The 23,416-nt window shown below is 39.6% G+C and overlaps 1 protein-coding gene across 2 annotated transcripts in view; it reads right to left on the reverse strand.

Moving 5' to 3' along the window:
* mgat5 (alpha-1,6-mannosylglycoprotein 6-beta-N-acetylglucosaminyltransferase) overlaps positions 1-23,416 on the reverse strand; it is a 135,771-nt gene that overhangs the window by 7,187 nt on the left and 105,168 nt on the right. For both annotated transcript variants that reach the window (XM_067987255.1, XM_067987254.1), the window contains exons 12-15: positions 21,050-21,199; positions 9,804-9,950; positions 9,223-9,339; positions 3,179-3,253 (exon numbers count right to left, since the gene is read on the reverse strand). In XM_067987255.1, coding sequence (XP_067843356.1) covers positions 3,179-3,253; positions 9,223-9,339; positions 9,804-9,950; positions 21,050-21,199 — 489 coding nt within the window. The remainder of the gene's footprint in view (positions 1-3,178; positions 3,254-9,222; positions 9,340-9,803; positions 9,951-21,049; positions 21,200-23,416) is intronic.

A 23,416-nucleotide genomic window follows, 5' to 3' on the forward strand; every position in this document is an offset into this window, starting at 1 on the left:
AGATATCTGCAGCAAGAGAAAGAAAACACAGCTGGTGGCTTTGTACTACGCTACTGCCCAATAGATTCTTAAAGGTGCAGCTTTGACAGTGATAATTTCAATAGAGGGATCACAGGATTGAGTGTGCCCTAGCTCCTGACTAAGGTGGAGGATAACATAACTTTAGGGGGCTAATATTTCCATTGCAGGGGTGGACCTTGGGCAGATTTTGAAAATGTGAGGGATGCCATGGACCTTAGTACCCTTCCTTAACCCTGACACAAGACAGTAAGCTTTGTAATATATATCTTTTCTAGCAAGCTGAGTTATTAGCATCAATCATAAGCCAATAATAATAGTTTAGGTTGGACAGTGGAAATTATGAGAATTACCGTCCGTTTTGCGCCAGTGAATGCTCTCCATCTGGGATTTCAATGTCAATTTGCAAACGAGAAGATGTAATTTATTGATTTTCCACTGTACCAAGAGCATGAAAGGAGAGAGTAAACTATACTGCAGTTCCCTTTTCCAAAGAATTACGGTTACTGAAGCCTGGAGTCTGGTCATCACAGCTCATTAGAACAAAATGAGGTTCTTGTTTTGTATTTTAATAAATAGTTCTACCAAAGATAGATTCTACCACCAGCAGGATACTAAGAGGGAGTTATCATGCTCTTTAAAGGGGCAACATCTTCATAAGGTTTGGCAAACTTTTTCATTTGTTTCCAAATACAATGATATAAATCATGTTGAAACATCAGGCTACTGACACATGATGCCATCACAAAAATAAATGTACAACACTTATAGTTCTTGTCCTTCTCAAATAAAAATAAAATAATCACTTAATATCTACCGTAGTGTTGCCTTTGCTGCTAAGTGCTGTAATATAAGCAATAGTGTACTGAAGTTGGACTCTGGGGAAAATGGCACACGATGACGGAAAAAGGAATGAAAATGTTCTAAATAACACTGACAGCTTGCATTATGTGGCAATGTTATGCAGCTTCCCCATCAGCTGGTATATAGCTTGCCTAGTAGATTAGGTATGTTGCCAACAATGCTGAGAGTGCCCTGCTCTCCTGCTTTGGCAACAATCTACTATAGGTATCTTGCTGTAGATAAAAAGTCAGATTATTTTTTCCATTTTTCAAGTTTTTTTTAAATTGATGCTTACCTGAAGTTTTTGAAATAAAGCACAAGGACAAAAGATGCACAGGCTCTGATGTGCCCTATTCTCCAATATTTAGTGGATTTCCCCATGTAGAAAGTGCAAGTGAAAAAACAATTGAGGGGAACGACTGAGTACTTGTTAGTTAGAGACAAACCAGATCATGCTATTTGAGCCATGTTGGATTTCATTACCTCGCCCAGCCTTCTGAATGAATACTTTATCAGCCTTACTTGAATTAGTTGTGATCGAGTGACAATAATCATGTTTGGTGTCAGAAAAAGCATTCTTCTCTAATTGTAGAGCTAGAACTCTGGTATAAATTCAATCACTTGGAACTATCAAATCTAACTAGAACTTAATGAGCAACCAGAAATGTTTGCGGTATTGCAGAATCTCTAACATTGGTTCAAGCATCACACATGTATGACTGATTCTAACTATTACAGAAAAATAAACTGAAAGAAATGGCATTATGTAAGACACAGGAAAGAACAGAATCATATCATGGGAAATGCATTATTCTATTAAAAGGAATATATCCCTTTTATTACATATTTTGAGCAATGTGTAAAAGACAATGCTGTGCTTCAAATAGAAGCTATATTTACATTATCTTCAAAAAAACAAAGCCCAACTTGTATTTGGCTCGATAAATTATCAATTCATTAATTTCTTGCATAAACATACAGGTGCAGCAGGTAATCCGGAAGGCAAACGGAATATTGGCCTTTATTTCTAGTGGGAAGGAATATAAAATCAGGTAAGTCATGCTACAACTGTACAGCGTGCTGATGAGACCACACCCAGAGTACTGCATACAATTCTGGTGCCCTTATTTAAGGAAGGACATACTTGCATTGGAAGCAGTTCAGAGAAGGTTCACTAGGTTGATTCCGGGTATGGAAGGGTTATCTTATGAGGAAAGATTGAACAGGTTGGGTCTATACTCATTGGAGTTTAGAAGAATGAGAGGAGATCTTATTGAAACATACAAGATTCTGAGGGGACTCAATAGGATAGATGCTGAGAGGATGTTACCCCTCATGGGGGAACCTAAAACTAGGGGGCATAGTCTCAGAAGGGGTCGCCCATTTAAGACGGAAATGAGGAGGAATTTCTTCTCCCAGAGGGTCGTGAATCTTTGGAATTCTTTACCCCAAAAAGCTGTGGAGGCCGAGTCATTGAATACATTCAAGGCTGAGTTAGACAAATTTTTGATCAGCAAGGGAGTCAAAGGATATGGGGAAAAGGCAGGAAAGTGGAGTTGAGGTAAAAATCAGATCAGCCATGATCTCGATGAATGGCGGAGCAGGCTTGAGAGGCCTGCTCCTGCTCCTATCTCTTATGGTCTTAAACTAAGCTTCACTTACCATGCTCTCTAACATTGAACAAAAAGCAAAATACCAGAAATCTGAAACAAAAACAGAAAATGCTGGAAAAACTCAGCAGGTCAGGCAGCATCTGTGGAGGGAACAGAGGAGTTAACATTTCAGTACTGATTGAAGAGTCCACACCTGAAATGGTAACTCCTCTGTTCTCCCCATAAATGCTGCCTGACCAATGAGTATTTTCAATATTTTGTTTTTGTTTATGCTCATAGAACATTTAATCTAGCTTTTCTGAAACCAAACTACACTGAAAAAGTACAGCTGAACCATTAGTTTTGTTTTACTAAGTAGGACCATAGTTATATGCAAAACCTACTAAAATAGTTTAGATTTAAATATTTATAAATGTTTGAGAAAGTAATTTTCAATATTTCACAAATTTACACGCCATGCAAATGGAATAATTGTTCATCATATCTGAACTCCATTAAAACACAATCAGTTCTTCTGAAGAGTATATAAATACTGTAATTATCTTAAACACTGTTCAATTAGTTACAATAAAAAACTTCAACAGTAATTTTATACTCAAAGCAAACAATGACTCATGTGATTAAAACATTAATTTTCTGGAGGATTTCTCTTAAGTCAATTTTTTTAAGATTGCACTTGTATTGAAAGATAAAAGAAAAATTACCTGACTTTCAATAAAAGCACTGACTCTCTGCAACATTCCTTCACAGTTGAATTCATAGGGCAAATATGGCTCAATCTATTAAAAAGAGAAAAAATATCAGATAATCAACCAACTAAATCTTTAATTTAGATATTTGGTGACTTTAATTTTTTACCTTTGGATGCCAATAGCTGTGTCAAGTACTGACAGTATCAAACACAACCAGGTCAAGTAACCCGCAGGCAGATGGAGAATAAACTGCCTCTTCTCAGCTTCAACCTTATCCTCGGAAGAGCATTCTTACTATACCACAGTGAATTTTATTTCCTATACTGTACATCCCTAGGCTATCTCAGAAGAAAGTCAGTGAAATTGCCAATTTGTCAAACTGTGAAAAATGTGTTGGAACTGAATGAGATGACTCACTTATTTCAGTTAAGACCCCTTCAGCCAGCAGAGAAGGCTTTCATCTGGTCAGTCTGGGTTGGATTTGAATCCAGGTCCCAGAAGTAAGTGGTAAGAATGTGGAAAGCGCTACCACAAGGAGTAGTTGAGGCAAATAACATAGATGCAGTTAAAGGGAAGCTAGATAAGCACGCGAAGGAGAAAGGAATAGAAGGGTATGCTGATAGGGGTAGATGAAGTAGGGAGAGAGGAAGCACGCATGGAGCATAAACGCCAGCATAGACCTGTTGGGCCAAATGGCCTATTTCTGTGCTGTAGACTCAATGTAACTCAAAAGGGCTGCATGCCAATTTAGTGCAGCACCTAGTCCCTTTTTATTTGCCAGCTTTCCCATCTCTTTTTCCCCCTCAATTTCATTTGGAGTATTGCCCCATAGGCATCCTCCTGTGCCTCACCTATTAAAAGCCTAGATGGGTGATTTAACTGTTGAGATAATTACAGCTGAACCGTATCCTATCCTTTACCAATGTTCACACATGTGCATGTCATAGCAGGGGTCACTGGAAAGCAATCACACAGGAACCCTGGCTGAAAAAACTGCACAGGTTCATATACAAATGAGGGGGGGGAAAAAAAAGGTACACTCAAACCGTTTCTTTCTTTAAATCTGCATTTCACCATTTTGGACCCATGTCCCTTGTCACAGTTAACCTAGAAGTCATGAGTTATTCACTAAGAACGAATTTGCATTATATAATGCCTTATTACATCAGGACATGCTTCACATCCAGTAAATTACTTTTGAAGTGTAATCACTCATTACGTAGGCAAATGCAGCAGCCAGTTTGCACACAGCAAGATCCCACAAATAGCAAATTAGATGAATGACCAGTAAATCAGTTTTTAGCGATGCTGGCTGAGAGAGGGATGTTGGCCAGGACACTGGGAGAATTCCCTGCTCTTCTCTGAATCACATTATAGGATCGTGTCCACTTGGAACAGGTCTGATTTGAAAGATGTCACTTCTGACAATGCAGCATTCCCTCAGTCCTGCACTGAAATGTCAGCCTAGATTACATGTTCCAAGTCCTTGAGTAACTCACACCATTTCTGAATCAGACAAAAGTGCTACCAATTGAGCCTAGGCGACACAACTAGATCACTGAATTATCCATTTCTATGTATAAACTGTTAACCAATCCTAGAATTTGACTCAATTTCAGAACATACATCTAGTGTATACCAAAAACTAGAAACCCTACCAACCAATTCAACCGAAATATAGATAATTATATAAATTAACCCAAGGCCACAATTAACAACTGATTTAATGTATAACCAGACTTTGCATACATCTCTTCAACAAGTGTGCTTTTATATAATCTATTATATATTAAAAATGGTGTGTGGTCATAATAGTCTAATGGTATTGTGCCTGTAGGAAGTGCTTTCAGAATAATGTTCAATGACTTAAGAGACATCACAACTAACACTAAGGGCCTGATATTAGGAGGGAGGCGGGTTGCCAGCAGCAGGGGGGGGAGGGGGGGGGTCGGCTGGGTAACTCGCCCAGTAAAATTGGCGGGTTCCCCACACGATCGTAAGTTATTTGAAGCCACTTACCTTGGCTTCTGGGTTTTGCGCTGGAAAGCTGCTCAGCGGGTGGACTGCGCACCCGCATCATAGGCTGTCAGCTGGAGGAGCCTTATTACTGACTGATGCTGCAGAAAAGAGCCAAAATTACAGCATGGAGCAGCCCAGGGGGAAGGCTGCTCCCAGGTTTAATGATGCCTCACTCCAGGACCTACTGGATGGGGTGAGGAGGAGGGGGAGGAGGACAGAGATCTTCTCCCCGGCAGACAGGAGGAAGTGGCCTGCCTCTGCCACCACAAAGGCCTGGCTCGAGGTGGTAGAGGAGGTCACCAACACCACCAACATATCCCCTACCTGCATATAGAGCAGGAGGCGCTTCAATGACTTAAGTAGGTCAGCCGAAATGAGTACACTTACTCATTCCCCTACACTCCGTCTGCCACATCATCGCCCCTACCCCACATCTCCTTCTGCGCTGCCAACACTACTCTGTCACATCACTCCTCACATCCCTCAAAGCACATCCTCATCTTACCTGCACTTACTCACTTCACCAGTACTCATCCCACCACTACCGCTCAACCCAATCCTCATACAATCACATGGCTCTGTCTCATATACACCCTCTCATGCATCTCTTTCACGGTTAGCCTCACCCCACCTGCCACTACCTGTGCTGCAGCCACAGGGCATGCATCACATATGTGTAGTAGGAAGCGTAAGGCAAACATGTCATGAGCATGAAGGGGATGCACAAGGGTGTTTGAGGGTTTGTCATGGTTTTTACTTATACTTGATTTCTGATCAAGTCACATTACATATTATATGGTCACCACTACTGCCATGTCTTGGCCATTCTTGACTGGCTTGTGTAATAACGCCCTTTCATAAGGTTCTCCATGAACACCCTTGATGCCACCCATTGGATCAGCGTACAGTGGGTGTATGTGTAGTTGCACGATTACTTTGTGCAGGTGCCTGGCGAGGCTGGTGATGTTGCTCGTCCTCCAATGGAGTGATAAATGCAGTAATGGACCTCCCCCACCCCAATCCTGACGGTGAAAGTGTGAAGGGATCCACAAAGTAGGTAAATGTGTTTGGACAGCAGAGTTTAGGGTATGATTTAATAATTTGGAGTGTGGAGACAATGGTGTGGCAGGCAAAACTTTGTCTGAGGTGACAGAGTGCCCTGCTGCAATGAATGAGGGTTTACCCCACATCTGTTAAATGGACCTTTGCAGCTGCCACACGTCTGTTTAAACAGGGAGTGTTCCCCCAGCATGGGAAACACGCTCTAGGTAGTCCAAAATCCAAATCCTCCAAAGATCTCCAACTAATGAGGTCTGTAAACCACCTCATGTACCCAGATAATGATCTTAAGTAGGATCCCGCCGGCTTTGATTGCCAGTGGGAGTCTTGCATGCGGGGGCTGCACGTGCACTGATTCGCGTCATTTGGGAACCCGGAAGTGGGCGGGTTGGAACTGGGCTGCGGACCCGCTCTGGGAATCCCCAATTTTAGGAGCCCCCCCGCCACCGCCACGAGTGCACCTGTTCGGCCATCCAAAAATTGACCCTTAAGTGACCAACTGATCTTCAGCCTTTTCTGTGAAATCTGTGATTTCTAACTTTGTCCACTGGATGGTGCTGCAGCAATCCTTGCATTGGAGAATGGCAAACATGTTGGTAAAGGTGAATAAAAGTTAAAGTTCTTTCTGCTTAAGGCACAAAACTTTAAAAACAAAAGAATCTAGGCACCACACTCTACCAATGACGTAGTCAGCAGCCATTTTTGTTAGTTTAGGAAGGTAAAGGAAAGCAAGTGCAAACATTTGAAAGCAAATTTATTGATTCTTTTGCAATTATTTCCCCCTTAGAGCCCTCCCACATGCCATTCCACCCCATTCCATTTGCAGATGGTTTTCAGAGGGCCCACTTTCTGGTAGAAGAATGCTTTTGTGCGGCTCCTCACTCACTCTGAAATCCACTCTTGCTTGGCCCCCTCCCTATTGCCGACCTGACCGCAGATTCTTGCTCCATTCCTGAAATTTTGAGCATCTACTTTCCCACCCAGCCTTATAGGCTGCATACATCTCCAACATCCCGATACTTGCAGGCCTCAAATGCCACATGTAACTGAATCTTTCCCTCGATCATTGATTGTCTCTATGCCCGTTTCTCCATCCCCACTGAGCAACATTATCTACTGCCCCTCCATTAAGTAAAAATTTGTGCAGGGTTGGGGGGGGGGGGGGGGGGGAGGGAGAAAGTGTGGTCAGTTGAGTAACATTTCAGCTTTGGTACTCCTCCCATAAAACCATAAATTGGGAAACATGGGTTGAAATGTTAAGGTTTTAGCCCACGACCTTTTTCTGCCTTGTAGCCCCCCAATCTGAGCACCACAACCCCCGCCAGTGGCCCTAATCTCTTCCTACTCCACCTGCATTGAGCAGCCTTTCACCCCTGTCCTTTCTCATACCCTTTCCATCATCTTGCTCCTCTCCCCTCAGCCCTCACTCATCCCCACCTCCTTCTGCCCATTCACCATTCTCTCTTCCCTTCCCTCTTTTCCTTTTTCCCCCTCATCCACCCAACATATCTACCTCCTTTTAATTCCTCCCTCCCTCTTTCCTTATCCCCATTACCCCATGAACTCCAACCCTGCTTGACCGAAATGCGATGCTCGTATTGACTGCCCATGTGCAATACCACAGGACACTGACTTGTAAATATAAAATCTTGTAATAAATGTAATGAGCCTGTAAACATATTGGATATTCTTCACAGGTGTTAAACTTCAAAGAATGGATTATAACAAAAAGCAAATAGCAGCTATCGCAAATCAAATAAATGGCAACTCATTATAATACATTATTTTTTTATATACAAATATGGATTGGAATCAACTGCAGAATTAACTATACAAGGGACATTCCCATTAACTTCAGACACCCATTTCAATTCTAAACAGATTAGCAGTCTACCTAAAATACAGGTGAAAGAGCAGTTATCTCATTATTTTATATAAAGTGGACTCAAAAAGCCTGCGCTCCTTGTGGTTGAATAATGATGTTGCGGGCAGAGAAACTAGGTTAAAAAATTATCCTTAGATGAAATGAGAGATCCAATGAGAAGTGTTATTATGAAATCTGATGGACTGAGGCTATAGTCTCAGAAAATATAGCTTGTGGGGAATAAAAAAGATAATGTTACTAAGGAAGCTGATAATACCACACATTCTGTGATTGTAGATTTGCTTTCATGCTAGCAGACATTTGAAAGTAACTGCATTCATTTGTTTTCCTCCCTCTCAACAGTTGCCCTTCCCCACCAACTTCCTAGATGATGAGTGACAGCAGGCTATTCACCATGGAAGCATCACATCAAAGCTTAATTCAGTCTGTGCCTAACTTTCACTTAAGTGCACATCCAGAAGAGGCCATTGATAAGGATCAGGGATGGAAATAACTGTTGATGAAGATTATACATCTATTAATACCGAGTATATAGTGAATACATTTGAGTTGCATTTGGAGGGCTTTTTTGGAGTCAGCACCATTACATTATCCGATACATACAAAACTAATGCACTACTGTTGATGATTTAAGCATTAAAAATAATGGCAATTAATGTATCATACATTGTATAAACAATTTCCATGAAAGATGTTCTCTAATTACAAGCAGTACAGAAAGCTATCAAAATAGACCAATAACTTTTGCTTAAGGATACCATAACATTTTAAAAAATTTAAACTGTATTGGTTGGCAAGACTTGTGCTCTGGTGTACATTTTGTTTGCATAGTTCTACTGATCAACAAAAAAGTATCTGTTCTGACAGATAATTTACAAATTACATAAATATTTGATTAGTTTTCCTTGTTCATTTTTGTCCTTCACCAAATAATCTGTTGTGTTTGCATAGACCAACATTTGCAGATACTCAGTTTCAATTTACTGTTTTTAACAAAACATAAAATAAGTGATTTCTAGTCCTGTTTCAACATGCTCAAATAGACACAAAGCAACACCATTTATTCAGACCTATCTTTCAAAGTTAATTTTACCTTCTGATTAAGAATAGCCTTCACCGCATGTTCCACCTCTGCAGGGTCATCAATGTTAACAGTCCAGACATGAGGTTTCCCAATATATACCTCAGCATATGGGTGCTGTGAAGTCAACTGCAAGAACAAGTTCGACTAGTTGTTAAGGCAACAGTAGAATCAGTAAGGTTGAAATGATAAATACAAGAAACTGAATATTTAAAAGGGAGCATGCTATCTAAACCAAACAAACTTTAAAAAAAGCGATTTATGTCTCAGTCCATAAAGAGTGTGTGGGATCTGATGTGGCTTAAACAAGCAGGGAATTACCCTGTTTTTTTTTAAAAAAGCAAATAACAATTCAGTCAGAAGTGAACAATGCGTGTCATTCAACCAGCTGCAAAAGACGTTACTATTGTATGAAGCAGTGCAGAGGCCAAGTGAATTTTTGAATCCCCAATTGTTTTAAACAAAGTAACTACTGGCTTTATTATAATGACAGAATACAAACAATGAAATGATCCATTGAACAGGTACACACAGCATGGATTAAATCCAACATTTCAAAAGTACAATATTTTTCAATCTCAGGAAAAGCTCACCTCTCTCAGAGTTGGCTTGCCTTTGAAAAACTCAGTGTTTTTACTGCTTTTGGATGGATTGAACCGTGGATTCAAGAAAGCACATCCGTTAGCAATGGCTTCTAAAGGAGCTGGGCCTTCATAAGGAAAACCAAGGCCAACAAACAACTGTAAAAGAAAAAAATGCAGGTTGTTTTGTCTCCGTTCATTCCTTACATAAAGATTTGGTTGTGTGAAGGACTTCAGTTTCAGAGAAATGCATTTTCTATCATAATACAATAGAAAATAAACATTGAATATTACTGATCACAGAAAGTAACGCAAGCATGAAAATGCCTCAATAATATCAGTTTGATCCTTAGGAGTTACAATTTCAGTATTGGGGTAAATAGGGGAGAAGAGGAGTGCCAGCATCATTTTGTTGGGGGGGGGGGGGGGGAAAAGACAGTAGAACATACATGCAAACATATAAAACTGTCAAAAGTTTACTAGAAGTTTTAAAAAGGGACATTGCCCCAAAAAGTTGATAACTCTAACAGCCCTAACAAAGACTTATAAAATATGTAGAAAGTGCAGTGGGGCGCAGGTTTACCACAACTAAAGTTGTAGTTACACTTAACACCGCATCACTTGCATGGCAGAATATTGCGGCAAAAGTTGCAAGGATTGTCTTTAACTTCCGGTAGAGAAATTGCAAGCTATTGTAAATACGTATTGGTACTTTCTATTGCTAAGATCTTTTGTAAAATTGTTTATAAAGTTTAGAGTGACATAAAGGCACTCTTCTACTCCCCTCTGCCCCCATTTTAGAGGCACTCTTCTCCCTCTTTCCCCAGTTCACCCTTGCACTCTACTGTCTCTCTCCCCACCGCTCCCCCATGATGCTGGCACTCCTCTTCTCCCCTATTTACCCCATTTACGTAGTTACTCCTGCTTCTCTTCTCCCCCTCCCTCCCCATTAAAAGTAATACTATTTTTCAATTTTCTCCCTGCACCCCTCAATTCACATAAGAAATAGATACAGGAGTAGGCCATATGGACCTGTGAGCCTGCTCCACCCTTCAATCAGATCATGGTTGATCATCTACCTCAAGTCCACTTTCCCGCCCCATCCCCATATCACGATTCGCTCATTGTCCAAATATCCATCGATCTCAGTCTTGAATATACTCAATGACTGAGCATCCACAGCCCTCTGGGGTAGAGAATTCCAAAGATTCACAACACTTTGAGTGAAGAAATCTCATCTAGTCCTAAGTGGCCGACCTCTTATCTTGAGATATGACCTCTCGTTCTAGACTCTCCAGCCAGAGGAAACAGCCTCTCAGCATCTACCCTGCCAAGCTCTCAGAATTTTATATGTTTCAATGATATCACCTCGTATTATTCTAAACTCCAGAGAATATAGGCCCATTCTACTCAATCTCTCCTCATTGGGCAACCCTCTCATCCCAGGAATCAATCTAGTGAACCTTCATTGCACCGCCTCCAAGGCAAATATATCCTTCCTTAGGTAAGGAGACCAAAACTGTACACAGCACTCCAGGTGTAGTCTCATCAGAGACCTATATAATTGCAGCAAGACCTCCTTGTGCTTATACTCCAACCCCCTTGCAATAAAGACTTGCATGCCATTTGTCTTCCTAATTGCTTGCAGTACCCGCAGGTTAACTTAGTCATTCACGTACAAGGACACCCAAATCCTTCTGACTACCAATATTTCTTAGTCTCTCACCTTTTAAAATATTCTGCTTTTCTATTCTTCCTATCAAAGTGGATAATTTCACATTTCCCCACATTTTACTCCATCTGCCACCTTCTCGCCCACTAAGGTGGCAGATGGAGTAAACCTGTCTATATCCCTTTGCGTCCTCCTCAGCTTATTTTCCCACCTAGCTTTGTTTTGTCAGCAAACTTGGATGCATGACACTCGTCTCCACATCCAAGTCATTGATATAGATTGTAAATAGCTGACGCCCAAGCCCTGATCCTTGCAGCACCCCTCTGGTTACAACTTGCCAACCCGAAAATGACCCGTTTATTCCTAATCTCTGTTTTCTGTCCGTTAACCAACCCTCTATTTATGCTAATGTATTACCCCAAATCCCATAAGCCCTAATCTTGTGTAACAAACTCATGTGGCACCTTATCGAATGCCTTTTGAAAATCCAAATATACTACATCCACTGGTTCCCCCTTATCTAACCTGCTAGTTACACCCTCAAAAATTCTAACAGATTTGTCAAGCACGATTTCCCTTGCATAAAACAGTGTTGACTGCCTAAATCATATTATGATTTTCTAAGTGCCCTGTACCTACATTCTTAATAATAGATTCTAGCATTTTCCCTGCTACTGATGTCAGGCTAACTGGCCTATAGTTCAGTTTTCTCTCTCCCTCCTTTCTTGAATAGCGGGGTACATTTGCAACCTTCCAATCCACGGGGGCCGTTCTAGAATCTAGGAAATTCTGGAAGATCAAAACCAACGCATCCACTATCGCTGCAGCCACCTCTTTTAAAACCCTAGGATGTAGGTCATCAGGTCATGGGGATTTGTCAGCATTTAGTCCCATCAATTTTTCCAGTACTTGTTCTTTACTAATCTAAATTACTTTAAGTTCCTCATTCTCATTAGACCCTTAGTTCCCTACTATTTCCGGTATTTTTTTGTGTCTTCTACTGTGAAGACAGATACAAAATATTTAACGTCTCTGCTATTTTCTTATTCCCCATTATAATTTCTCCTGTCTCTGCCTCTAAGGGACCCACGTTTACTTTCGCTGCTCTCTTCCTTTTTAAATACTTGTAGAAGCCCTTACAATCTGTTTTAATATTTCTGGTTAGTTTACTCTCATACTAAATTTTCTACCTCTATCAATTTCTTGGTCATTCTTTGCTGATTTCTAAAACCCTCCCAATCCTCAGGCTTACTACTCTTTTTGGCAACACTAAGTCTCTTCTTTTAATCTAATACTATCCTCAACTTCTCTAGTTAGCCACGGTTGGATCACTTTTCTGGTGGAGTTTTTATTCCTCAAGGGAATGTATATTTGTTGAGAATTATGAATTATTTCTTTAAATGTTTGCCATTGCTTATCTACCGTCATATCTTTTAATCTATTTTCCCAATCTACCTTAATCAACTTGTCCCTCAAACCTACGTAATTGGCTTTGTTTAAATTTAAGACCCTAGTTTCAGACTTAACTACATCACTCTCAAACTGAAAATGAAATTCTATCATGTTATGATCACTCTGCCCCAGAGGTTCTATAACTATAATATTACTAATTAACCCTGTCTTATTACATAATACTAGATCTAAAATAGCCTGTTCCCTAGTTGGTTCCTCGACATATTGTTCTAGAAAACTGTCTCAAATGCATTCCATGAACTCCTCCTCCAAACTACTTTTGTCAATTTGGTTTGCACAGTCTGTGAAGATTAAAGTCCTCCACGATTATTGCATTACCCTTGTTACATGCTCCTCTAATTTCTTGATTTATACTCTGTCCAACACTATAACTGTTAGGGGGCCATTAAAGTACTCCAATCAGTGTTTTCAGCCCCGTATTATTTCTTAGCTCCACCCATACTGGTTCTACATCCTGATTTTCTGAGCTAAGATCCTTTCTCACTACTGCCTTTATCTCATCCTTTATCAGGGCTATCCCCCCTCCATTTCCATTCTGCCTATCTTTTTTTTAAAAAAGTCGAGTATCCTGGAATATTTAGTTCCCAATTCAGTTCACAGAAGGAACCTTCTCAGTCTCCCTCCTGTTTATTGTGACACTGCTCTTCGCTAATTCTGCCCTCACCCATACCTGAAGCTGCTACTTTAGTGGATCGAAACTCTGCTACACGTGTGGGCTGGATTTTGTGATCTCATGAACTATCACGGGGAATGGAACTGATTTTAGTCTGCAAACGTGGATAAACAGACACTGGGGTTGAAATTCCTTTAGACTGGTTTACAGTGATATAAGGGCGCTGCAGAAGGAGCAAGTGCCACAATTGGGAGGCCCATGGCTGGACCAAAATTGGGCCTTGGGCCTCATTAATATTATTTGGATGAGCTGCTGGCGTCTGTTACGCTTCTGCAGGTGCTCGCCCATTTTAAGAAAATGAGTATCAGGCAAGTCCCAAGGTGGGTGGAGCGGCAACCTCCATCGATCAGGATACTCTCCCGCTCCTCTCTACTCGACAGTAACAATGCTTTTTTTAAAAAACTTACCCGCTGCCAAAAAATCCTGAGGTGCGGCTCCCGCTCTACTCATCAGTATCCAATTTCGGCCTGGGACCTAAAACAGGTGTTAGGCCCCTTACGTATGTAAACAACCTAAAGCCTGTTTAAGGCAGCCGCCAGGGACATCCGAAAAATGGCCTGACGTCTTTCAAGTGGACGTTAGTCCACAAAATTGGCTTCCCAAAACAGGTGCAACGAGGTCCAATTCCTACCACATTCAAAAAGTTGACTGCATGAAATTCAGATGAATAATATATATATTTTGTAAAAACACATCTTTCAAACTAAAAAATTCAACCTTTTTTCAATCTTCTAAATGCAAGCAATCATAACATGACAATGAAAGGCTGTTTACAAAAGTCTGAGCTCATAGAAAACAATCAACTTTATTTTGACTAATTTTGTCTGCAAGATGAGGGACCAGTGCTGGGGAACATTTTTCAGTTTTTAAGCACTTTGTCTCGGCATTGAGCATTCCTAGATCAGATACAGAGTAAAGCTCCTTCTACTCCGTCCAAAGAATGCGTCTTAAAACTCAACCATGTTGCATGATCACGTATGGCCACTCTGACCAATTGTCAAATCGTGGGCAGTTTTGTGCTGCCCAGGACTTGAACTGAAATTACTGAAAACTGATTTTAGAATCTTTACAGCCAACAGACAGGAGAGACTTTCAATCCATTGCTCTCAACTGGTGAACCCAGGACTCAAAAGCATAGATACGTTCACTCGGGTGGTCATTTACTTTAGATCTTGGGAGAACAGTGCCCGCAAATCAGCTCTCCAGATTAATGTTGTTAAGTCAGGTTCTCTTATTCTGGCAGCAGAACCCTAATTGACCTTATTTCCCCCCCATTGGTCTACAATTCTGCCGCTAGAATAAGAGTCAGATTTAGCAATGTAAATGTTTAGTTCTCCTATGATTCAGCTTAAAAATGCCTTGTTGTGTACTAATGCAGTGCACCACTCAGTCCCATGTCTTAGTTATTTAATGACTTAGACATGGGACTGAGAAGACACCAATGTTTGTCCTTAGGATAATTATGCAGGTTCTTGTCTAACCTAGCCCGATAATAACATTTTATAGAACTCTTCATTTTCTGGAGAACACAATGATTTAAAGCTATAATTTAATACATTTATTTTAGCTCTATTTTCATATATGCCACATCTCAAACATCCTATTTATACAATTTTCCCGAAACCCAATTTCACAGGTGTGGGCAAATGGCTTTCGCTGCATTGTCCGTGTACACCAATTTCGAGGGGGGGCGCTGTGCAGAGGAGTTGAAAATTGCTTGGCCTGGCTTCCTGTCTGCACAACTGTACACTCCCTGGCATTTTCTCATTCATGCACATGTGGATGTATAGAGTCATGCATATATAATATGGGCCATCACAGTGCAACATGTTGCATGTTTTTTGCTATTGCGCTGCACACAACTAAATAAAAAATTACATTTGCTGCATAAACTGTTTTCTCCCCAAAACCGACATCACCTCACAATATATTTGGGAAGATATAGGACATGACTAACAAATAGGTGGCTATGTGAAGACCTATAAAACTGCTGTAACAATACCTTGCCATGAAAATAACTACCTACTTTTAAAAATACCTGAATTGTGTTATTAGCTGCTCTTCCTGTTCCCAATCTAGTCATTTCATGTTTAAAAAACTACAAACCTTTGGCAGCTGCTCTGAAATGAGAGAAGTTTATGTCATATCAGCTGCAATTATAATACACTCAACATGCACAGGATCACCTTTTTCAGGCAATTCTACTGCAGGAACAGTGCACTTTTGGCCTCTTTATACTATAACATTAGCTTTATTTCAGCACCAAAAATGGTGAGACATTAATACCAAGAGCTCAGTATTAAAAAAGGCATAAGACAACTCTGTTAAAAAGTTGAATTTAAGAAAGAGTCACCCATACGGTTGGTCTCTGCTACAGAGAATCCATTTACAGCAGTAGAATGAAAGCATTCTTCAAATCCTCCGGGTGCTTTATTCAGACGTTAAATCACTGGCAGTAATGCCTGAGCTATTATAGCAATTCTTTTTAAAAAAACAGGCAAAACTGATAATTCAGAAAGATAAAAAATTAAAAAGGTAAATAAAAATTGGCCTGTCATTCTACTTTATATATTTCTCTGCCAAATCTGTACATGTTAATTGCTCTCTCAGCATTTTTAAGCATTAAAAGTGGATGTTAGCAACACACCTACATGTCACTGTTTTGATTTTGATTCTGAATAAACTAAATTAGTTGCAAGTATACAGTGTGCTTGGGAACATCAGAAAACATATGTGCTAATAAACACAAGCTGTGGTGCAACAAAACAACCAACATTAAGAGGAAAATAAAGTTCAACAGCTGTATTTGTGCAAAAGCAGAATAGAAGAAAATCTAAATTAATTGAACATTTGCTTAGTCTGTCCATGGCTTGGCTGACTAACAAAAATTACTGTTTTCACATTTTCTTTCCATTATGAATACCAAATCTGAGAACTGTGCAAAACATTTTTTTAAAAATTCAGCAAAGTTTTTAGATCATATTAATAAATTCATCACAGATTTAAGGTGATTGGCAAAAGAACCAAAGGCAACATGAGGAAAAACCTTTTTACACAGCAAGTAGTTATGATCTGGAACGCACTGCCTGAAGGGGCGGTGGAGGTAGATTCAGTCGTGGTTTTCAAAAGGGAATTGGATAAGTACTTGAAGGGAAAAAATTTGCAGGGCTATGGGGAAAGGCGGGGGAGCGGGACTAGCTGAATTGCTCTTGCACAGAGCTGGCACGGACTCGATGGGCCGAATGGCCTCCTTCCGTGCTGATTCTAAATGTAATTGCTTTGAAAGAATCATTGGTAATTAGATTCTGGCTTGCCCGCTAAAGAGAGAAACTTAATTACCCCTATTGGCATAACATTTCTTTCAAAAATATGCTGAAAGATTCACAGCTAGTAGTTTGTTTTGGATACCAGCTAGGACGTATTAATTTTGTGCCAATACCAGAATGGAATCCAGTACACACAAAAACCTTTGTGGAAATCTGCAGTAACAACCATACAGGAATTTCAAAAGTTTCATTCATACCTTTTGGGATTTTATTGCTGCAAACATAGTGGATAATCAGCAAGCAATTGTTACACAAGGGTCAAACTACACTAATTTCAATTTTATTAGCTGGTTGGTTATTACCACAAAGGAACTTGCCAACTCCTTCCCAATTAGGTATGATCTATACAAACTATGAACATCAGGTGACAGTCTACTTATTTAAACAGCATATTATACATTAAATGGCATTTTAGAATTCCCCATTTCATAAAAGGAATGCCAATTAAGTTGTAATTTCTAATGAAAGCACTACTTTTCAATTTCCTAGTCAAGAATTGCAGATTGCTTATGTATTTTAGAGGTCAATAGTTACAATCTCTTTTTTCCCCAGCAGAGAGAACCCTGTGGTGAGTTGGTGGATATATTGTTTCATAATAAGAGTTCATACCTTGTAGGAAATAAAATTTGACTTATAGTTCTCAGTATAATTTTGAAAAACAACCAAATTGAGTTTGTTAGAATGCTTCTCTCACAATCTGTTATTTAGTTAGCTTAAATACCACTGATACATCTTGGGGAATTGTGGACAGTGCAAATGCTTAGTCTACAGAACTTGCCTTCAGCTAATAGAATAACTGCTCAGGGCAAAGGTATCCAAGTCCAAGCCCACGTTCATTGGAGAGGCTGAGGCCTTCAATTAAAAGTATTAAAAAAAAATTGAATGGATACACATTATTGTAAAATATGGATTTTTACCCCCTCCATTTTGTCTATAATCATATTTTGGACATTAGAAATTTCAGCTACTGAGGGAACAAATGACATTTAAAAATCTTTGAAAAAAGAATTGAGTGATTCGATTAGTACATTGACAGTTAGTGAAATATTGATACATCCCTATAGAGTTTGTAACTCAATATAAATGTTACCATAAAAGTACTACCAAAAAATCATGACAAAAGGTTTAAAGACTAAAGACCACACACACACACACACACACACACACACACACACACACACATTAAAGCTTACATCCTGTCCTTATTTTTATGTTTCCACAGATTCCAATGTCCACATTTATAATGAAAACTGCTCAAGTAAGCTTGTCATGCTGTAAATTCATAATCCTACCAGTGATGGTACTACAATCATCAGGTTAACAGATTTAGGTGTGGGATATTTGGATTATAAACTGATCCTAATAGAGAAGGAATTAATATACATAAAATATATATACTCAACCTAAATAATAGGTGATTTCTATATAAAGATTTTAAATAAAATCAATGTAACCATATATCAGAGGGTAGCATACTGAACAGGGGACCCGTGTTTTCAGTGTTCCCCTCTATTATCTGTCAGGGTAGAAGGGGATTATGTCCCTTTCCTTATGGCAGATAATGAGGTTCCCCTATATTGTGAAAGTTGGCATCCATTTTCACTGACTTCACAATGCTAAATTTTGGAATTTGAATTTTGAAAGGGAAAACTTGAGAAATGCCGCAGTTCTGGGGGAAGAGATGGTAGCTTAAAATGGCTTCAAAACATAATACAATCTTGCTTGTGAAATGAAATAGTAATTTCTCCATATAGGGAATCCCTATTCCTTCTTCAATATGGTATCGCATTCAAAATAAATTTTAAATTATTCAAAATTAAACAGTCTGACACCTTAAAAAAAGCGATGTACTCTTAGGCAAACACTACAAGTAAAGCTTGACTATAAAACTGCATCTCATCAAGCTTGCTAAGTTGCACAGTATTGGATAATTTCTTTCTTTAAAAGAATTCTGCAAGTGGGCAACTGCAGTTATGCTGCCAACTTGCATCCCTCAACTCAACGAATGCAGAGCTCTACAAATACAAACTCGAACTCTACTTACCATCGAAGTGCTCAGGAAATTTTGCTCTCTTGGAGTTGACAAGATAACTAGATCTTTTGTGACATTTGAAAGGAAACAGTACATCTGGCTGTCAGGACCAGTTGCAGTACAACTGCAGGCAGTGAGAGATCATAATATTCAGGTGGTATCCTAACTGATGACAAACTACCAATTTCGCCTCTCATGCTCTCTGACCTTTCAATTCCTATAGTTTTTTTCCCTAGCCCACAAATAGTAACCATCCAGCAAAATCTAGGTCAAGGCATTTTAAATTAAAAAACTATATAAACTGCAGAATTAATATTTAAAAGTTTGGTGTAAGTAAATACAAATGACCCTGGAACAATCATATGCAGAATTAACCACCTCATGTTAGGGTTATAATTCACTCACACTTGAATTACTAACTTTTTTTGTGGGTCCAATGTAAAATATGCCAATGGTGGGTTTTTGAATTATGCTAAGATATACCGGTAAACACCACTAGCATTTTGCTTACTGTATTGCTAATGATTAAATATGGGATCCAGGAGAATATGAGGCTAAAGTTGGGGAAGAAAACAGGCAACAGCATAAACTACATTTCACTTGTTAAAATAGTGGCAGTGCCTTCCCATGTTAAGTGTGGACAAAACTACTCCACAAGATTTAGAGAGAGCTTTTACCCACCCCAAGACATGTAAATTTAGCAAGTTCAAATTTCTTTCCTGCATTTTTCTAAAGGAGATCTGAACATGAATATATAAGAGTGATCAACTACTTCATCAATAACAAAACTAATTGCGAACATATCCCAAATAAATGATTGAGAAATCATGCTGGGATATATTTGTTAGCCATCAAACCATGTGGGAAATTAAGTTCTTTTTCAGACCATTAGTGAACTACTTTACAGATGTGAAAAAATTATAAAATGATTAACAAATGCAAAATATTAACATATTTAATAACCTTTCAAGCATTGCTGATGAGTTTACCGTACCAGGTGCTATGGGGATCTTTCAGGTTCGCATGTGCTTTTGTATGCTAAAGATTGATTTAGTCACAAATATGATTAATCTATGATCAACTTCAATCTTCAGAATTTAGGCTACCAATTGGCTAGAAAATTGGCCTTTGAAACAAATTTAAAAACTCAAATCATATTAAAAAAAACTTGTTAGCAGGGAAGAATAAAAGGCAACAAAGCACTTTTTAAAAAAAAAAATCAGTGGTTGAACAGGTTGTGTAGTGTATTTGAAAAAGAGCAAAATTAGAATTAAAATAAGAAATATACGAGAGAGAATCGGGGAAAAATAGGAAGGACAACAGGCATACTTTGGCAGGGGTAATGCAAAGGAGAATTGGGCAAGGTGTAAACAGGTAGCTGATCTGCCATTGCCCGTTTTACACCCCTACCGAAGTTGAAAGTACCGTACATAGGGCTTGCATTTTATATTAGCAAGATTGTGTTTTAGGTGTTCAAGTCAGTTTAACATTATTACAGACATATAGCTTTGCTTGACATTTTCAGAGCTTTATTACTATACAGTATTAGTTCTCTGTTCAGCTTCATAGTATGAACATCTAAAAATCAAAAAAAAATCAGTCAGCCCAGAGAGATGGGCATTCCCTGTAATCCGCTAACAATCGAAGAATGTTTTTATTTTCCTTTTGGGGTGGTATGGGGCCGAAAAGCTTTTCAAAGAGTTTTTATACTGCCAATATATCCCTTAAATTAATTTCTGAAATTCTATATGCAAATAAAATGCTGGCCAATACTACGTATCAATGATTCACCATATTTCTAAATTAGAATTACTTTACAAAATTACAGAAATTGATAAAATACAATAACTTCCTTTGTTTGTGGACTTTAGTTTTTTGCTTTTTCTTCCACTGATCTACTTTGTTCGACATAATTTTGTAAATTTCACATCAGTGATGCGCAATTGGAGCTGAATTTCGATTAGCACAAGTGGTAGATTATTGTAATATTAAGGCTTAATAGTCTAATGTGCTTATCTGTGTATATACTTCTCCACATAAGGTTACCAGTCACATACAATATTCAAGAACCACACTTTGTACCTTTGTTTTTCTTAGTAGAAGCTGTAGATCACGTCCACTCAGTATCCCATGGTTTTTCACATAGCTAGGAATGTGGACTGTGCTAGTTCCGTGAACAGTGCCATGGACCTCTGTGTAAGTGTGAATTATATCCAAGTAAGACCTTTTATCCTGTGGAGTGGGGGAAAAAAAAATTAACTGATCTGCCAGTCTAGATGAACAAAGGAAAACCACAAGTCTGGAACTACATCTCCTTCAAGTGTTGTTTTTGAAAAACATTAGGCAAGAGGAGTTACCTTTTTTGATGTTATAACATTATTATAAAGTGCAAGAAGCAAACTTCATTTTTCAAATATTCCCAGGTTGTGATCTCCACCTACAGTGGAAACTGCTATGATTTTACTGTAATAATGTTGTATAATTCTTGCCCTTTTGAGGAATTCCAGTGATAAGGGCCTGGAGTTTCATCCGTGGGCGTGCCCCGGAGGTTAGACCTGAAAACGTGGCCAATGTTGCGCCCGTTTTACCGGTCAAGTTACGTCCAAGTATTCTACCCATTTCACGATGCCTGAACTTAAAATGGGCATATGTGGACATAAATCAATATAAATAATCAGGGCACATGGAAAGCACCAAATCCACACTATATATTTCTTCTTTAAATATGAAAATTTAAGTTTGAACTCACTTAACCATCATTCATGCACAGCATGTTTAGGAACCTGCAATTTGGGGAGCTTTTCAATTTTTAATATGACTTATACTCATGCCACAAATATGCATTAAAACAGAAAATGCATGGCTGAAACAGTGGTGTGGGAAGCAAGGGTTTCAATTTATGGGCACCGGCACCAGTACTGGGGAAAGAGGGAGCTGTTCCGTTGGGAAGGGCTCCACTTAAACCGGGCTGGGACCAGTGTTCGGGTGAATCGAATAACTAGGGTGGTAGATAGGAATTTAAACTAGTAAAGGATTTGGGGGGGGGGGGGGGGGGGAGGGGTGAGGTTCAGGTAAGGGTACATTTATAAGTCTAAAGAGGAAAGTCAAGGCTGTTGAGCAGAGTAGCAATTTGGGTAATAACAAGCAGAGTGTGTCAGGAAGGGACAAAGACTTTAACAAAGGTAATAGGGCATTACTGACTAAAGGTCATATTAGGGAAAATGGTAAAGAGTTAAAATTAAAGGCGCTATATCTGAATGCACGAAGCGTTCGTAACAAGACAGAAGGACAAGGGCAGCAGGCACACCACCACCTGCAGGTCGCCCTTCAAGTCACACACCATCCTGACTTGGAAATATATTGCCGTTCTTTCATCGTCGCTGGGTAAAAATCCTGGAACTCCCTACCTAACAGCACCGTGGGAGAATTTTTACCACACGGACTGCAGTGGTTCAAGGCGGCGGCTCACCACCACCTTCTCAAGGGCAATTAGGGATGGGGCAATAAATGCTGGCCTTGCCAGCGACACCTACATCTCATGAACGAATAAAAAAAAATTAATGGCACAAAGAGAGAAATGGGTTTGATCTAGCAGCAATTATTGAGACGTGGTTGCAGGGAGACCAAGGTTGGGAACTAAACATAGAAAATCGGAGCAGAAGTAGGCCATTCGGCCCTTCGAGCCTGCTCTGCCATTCAATATGATCATGGCTGATCCTCTATCTCAATACCATATTTCCGCTCTCTCCCCATAACCCTTGATGCCTTTTGTGTCTAGAAATCTATCTAACTCCTTCTTAAATATATTCAGTGACTTGGCCTCCACAGCCTTCTGTGGTAGAGAATTCCACAGGTTCACCACCCTCAGTGAAGAAATTTCTCCTCATCCCAGTCCTAAATGTCCTACCACGTATCCTGAGACTGTGACCCCTCGTTCTAGACACACCAGCCAGGGGAAACATCCTCCCTGCATCCAGTCTGTCTAGCCCTGTCAGAATTTTATATGTTTCAATGAGATCCCCTCTCATTCTTCTAAACTCGAGTGAATACAGGCCAAGTCGACCCAATCTCTCCTCATACGACAGTCCTGCCATCCCAGGGATCAGTCTGGTGAACCTTCACTGCACTCCTTCTATGGCAAGTATATCCTTTCTTAGGTAAGGAGACCAAAACTGCACACAATACTCCAGGTGGGGTCTCACCAAGGCCCTGTATAACTGCAGTAAGACATCCTTGCCCCTGTACTCAAATCCTCTTGCAATGAAGGCCAACATACTATTTTGCCTTCCTAACTGCTTGCTGCACCTGCATGTTTGTTTTCAGTGACTGGTGTACAAGGACACCCGTGTCTCTTTGTACATCAACATTCCCCAATCTATCACCATTTAAATAATACTCTGCCTTTCTGTTTTTCCTTCCGAAGTGGATACTTCACATTTATCTACATTA

This window comes from Heptranchias perlo, chromosome 7, assembly GCF_035084215.1.
Source record: "Heptranchias perlo isolate sHepPer1 chromosome 7, sHepPer1.hap1, whole genome shotgun sequence".
NCBI classification, from domain to species: Eukaryota; Metazoa; Chordata; class Chondrichthyes; order Hexanchiformes; family Hexanchidae; genus Heptranchias; species Heptranchias perlo.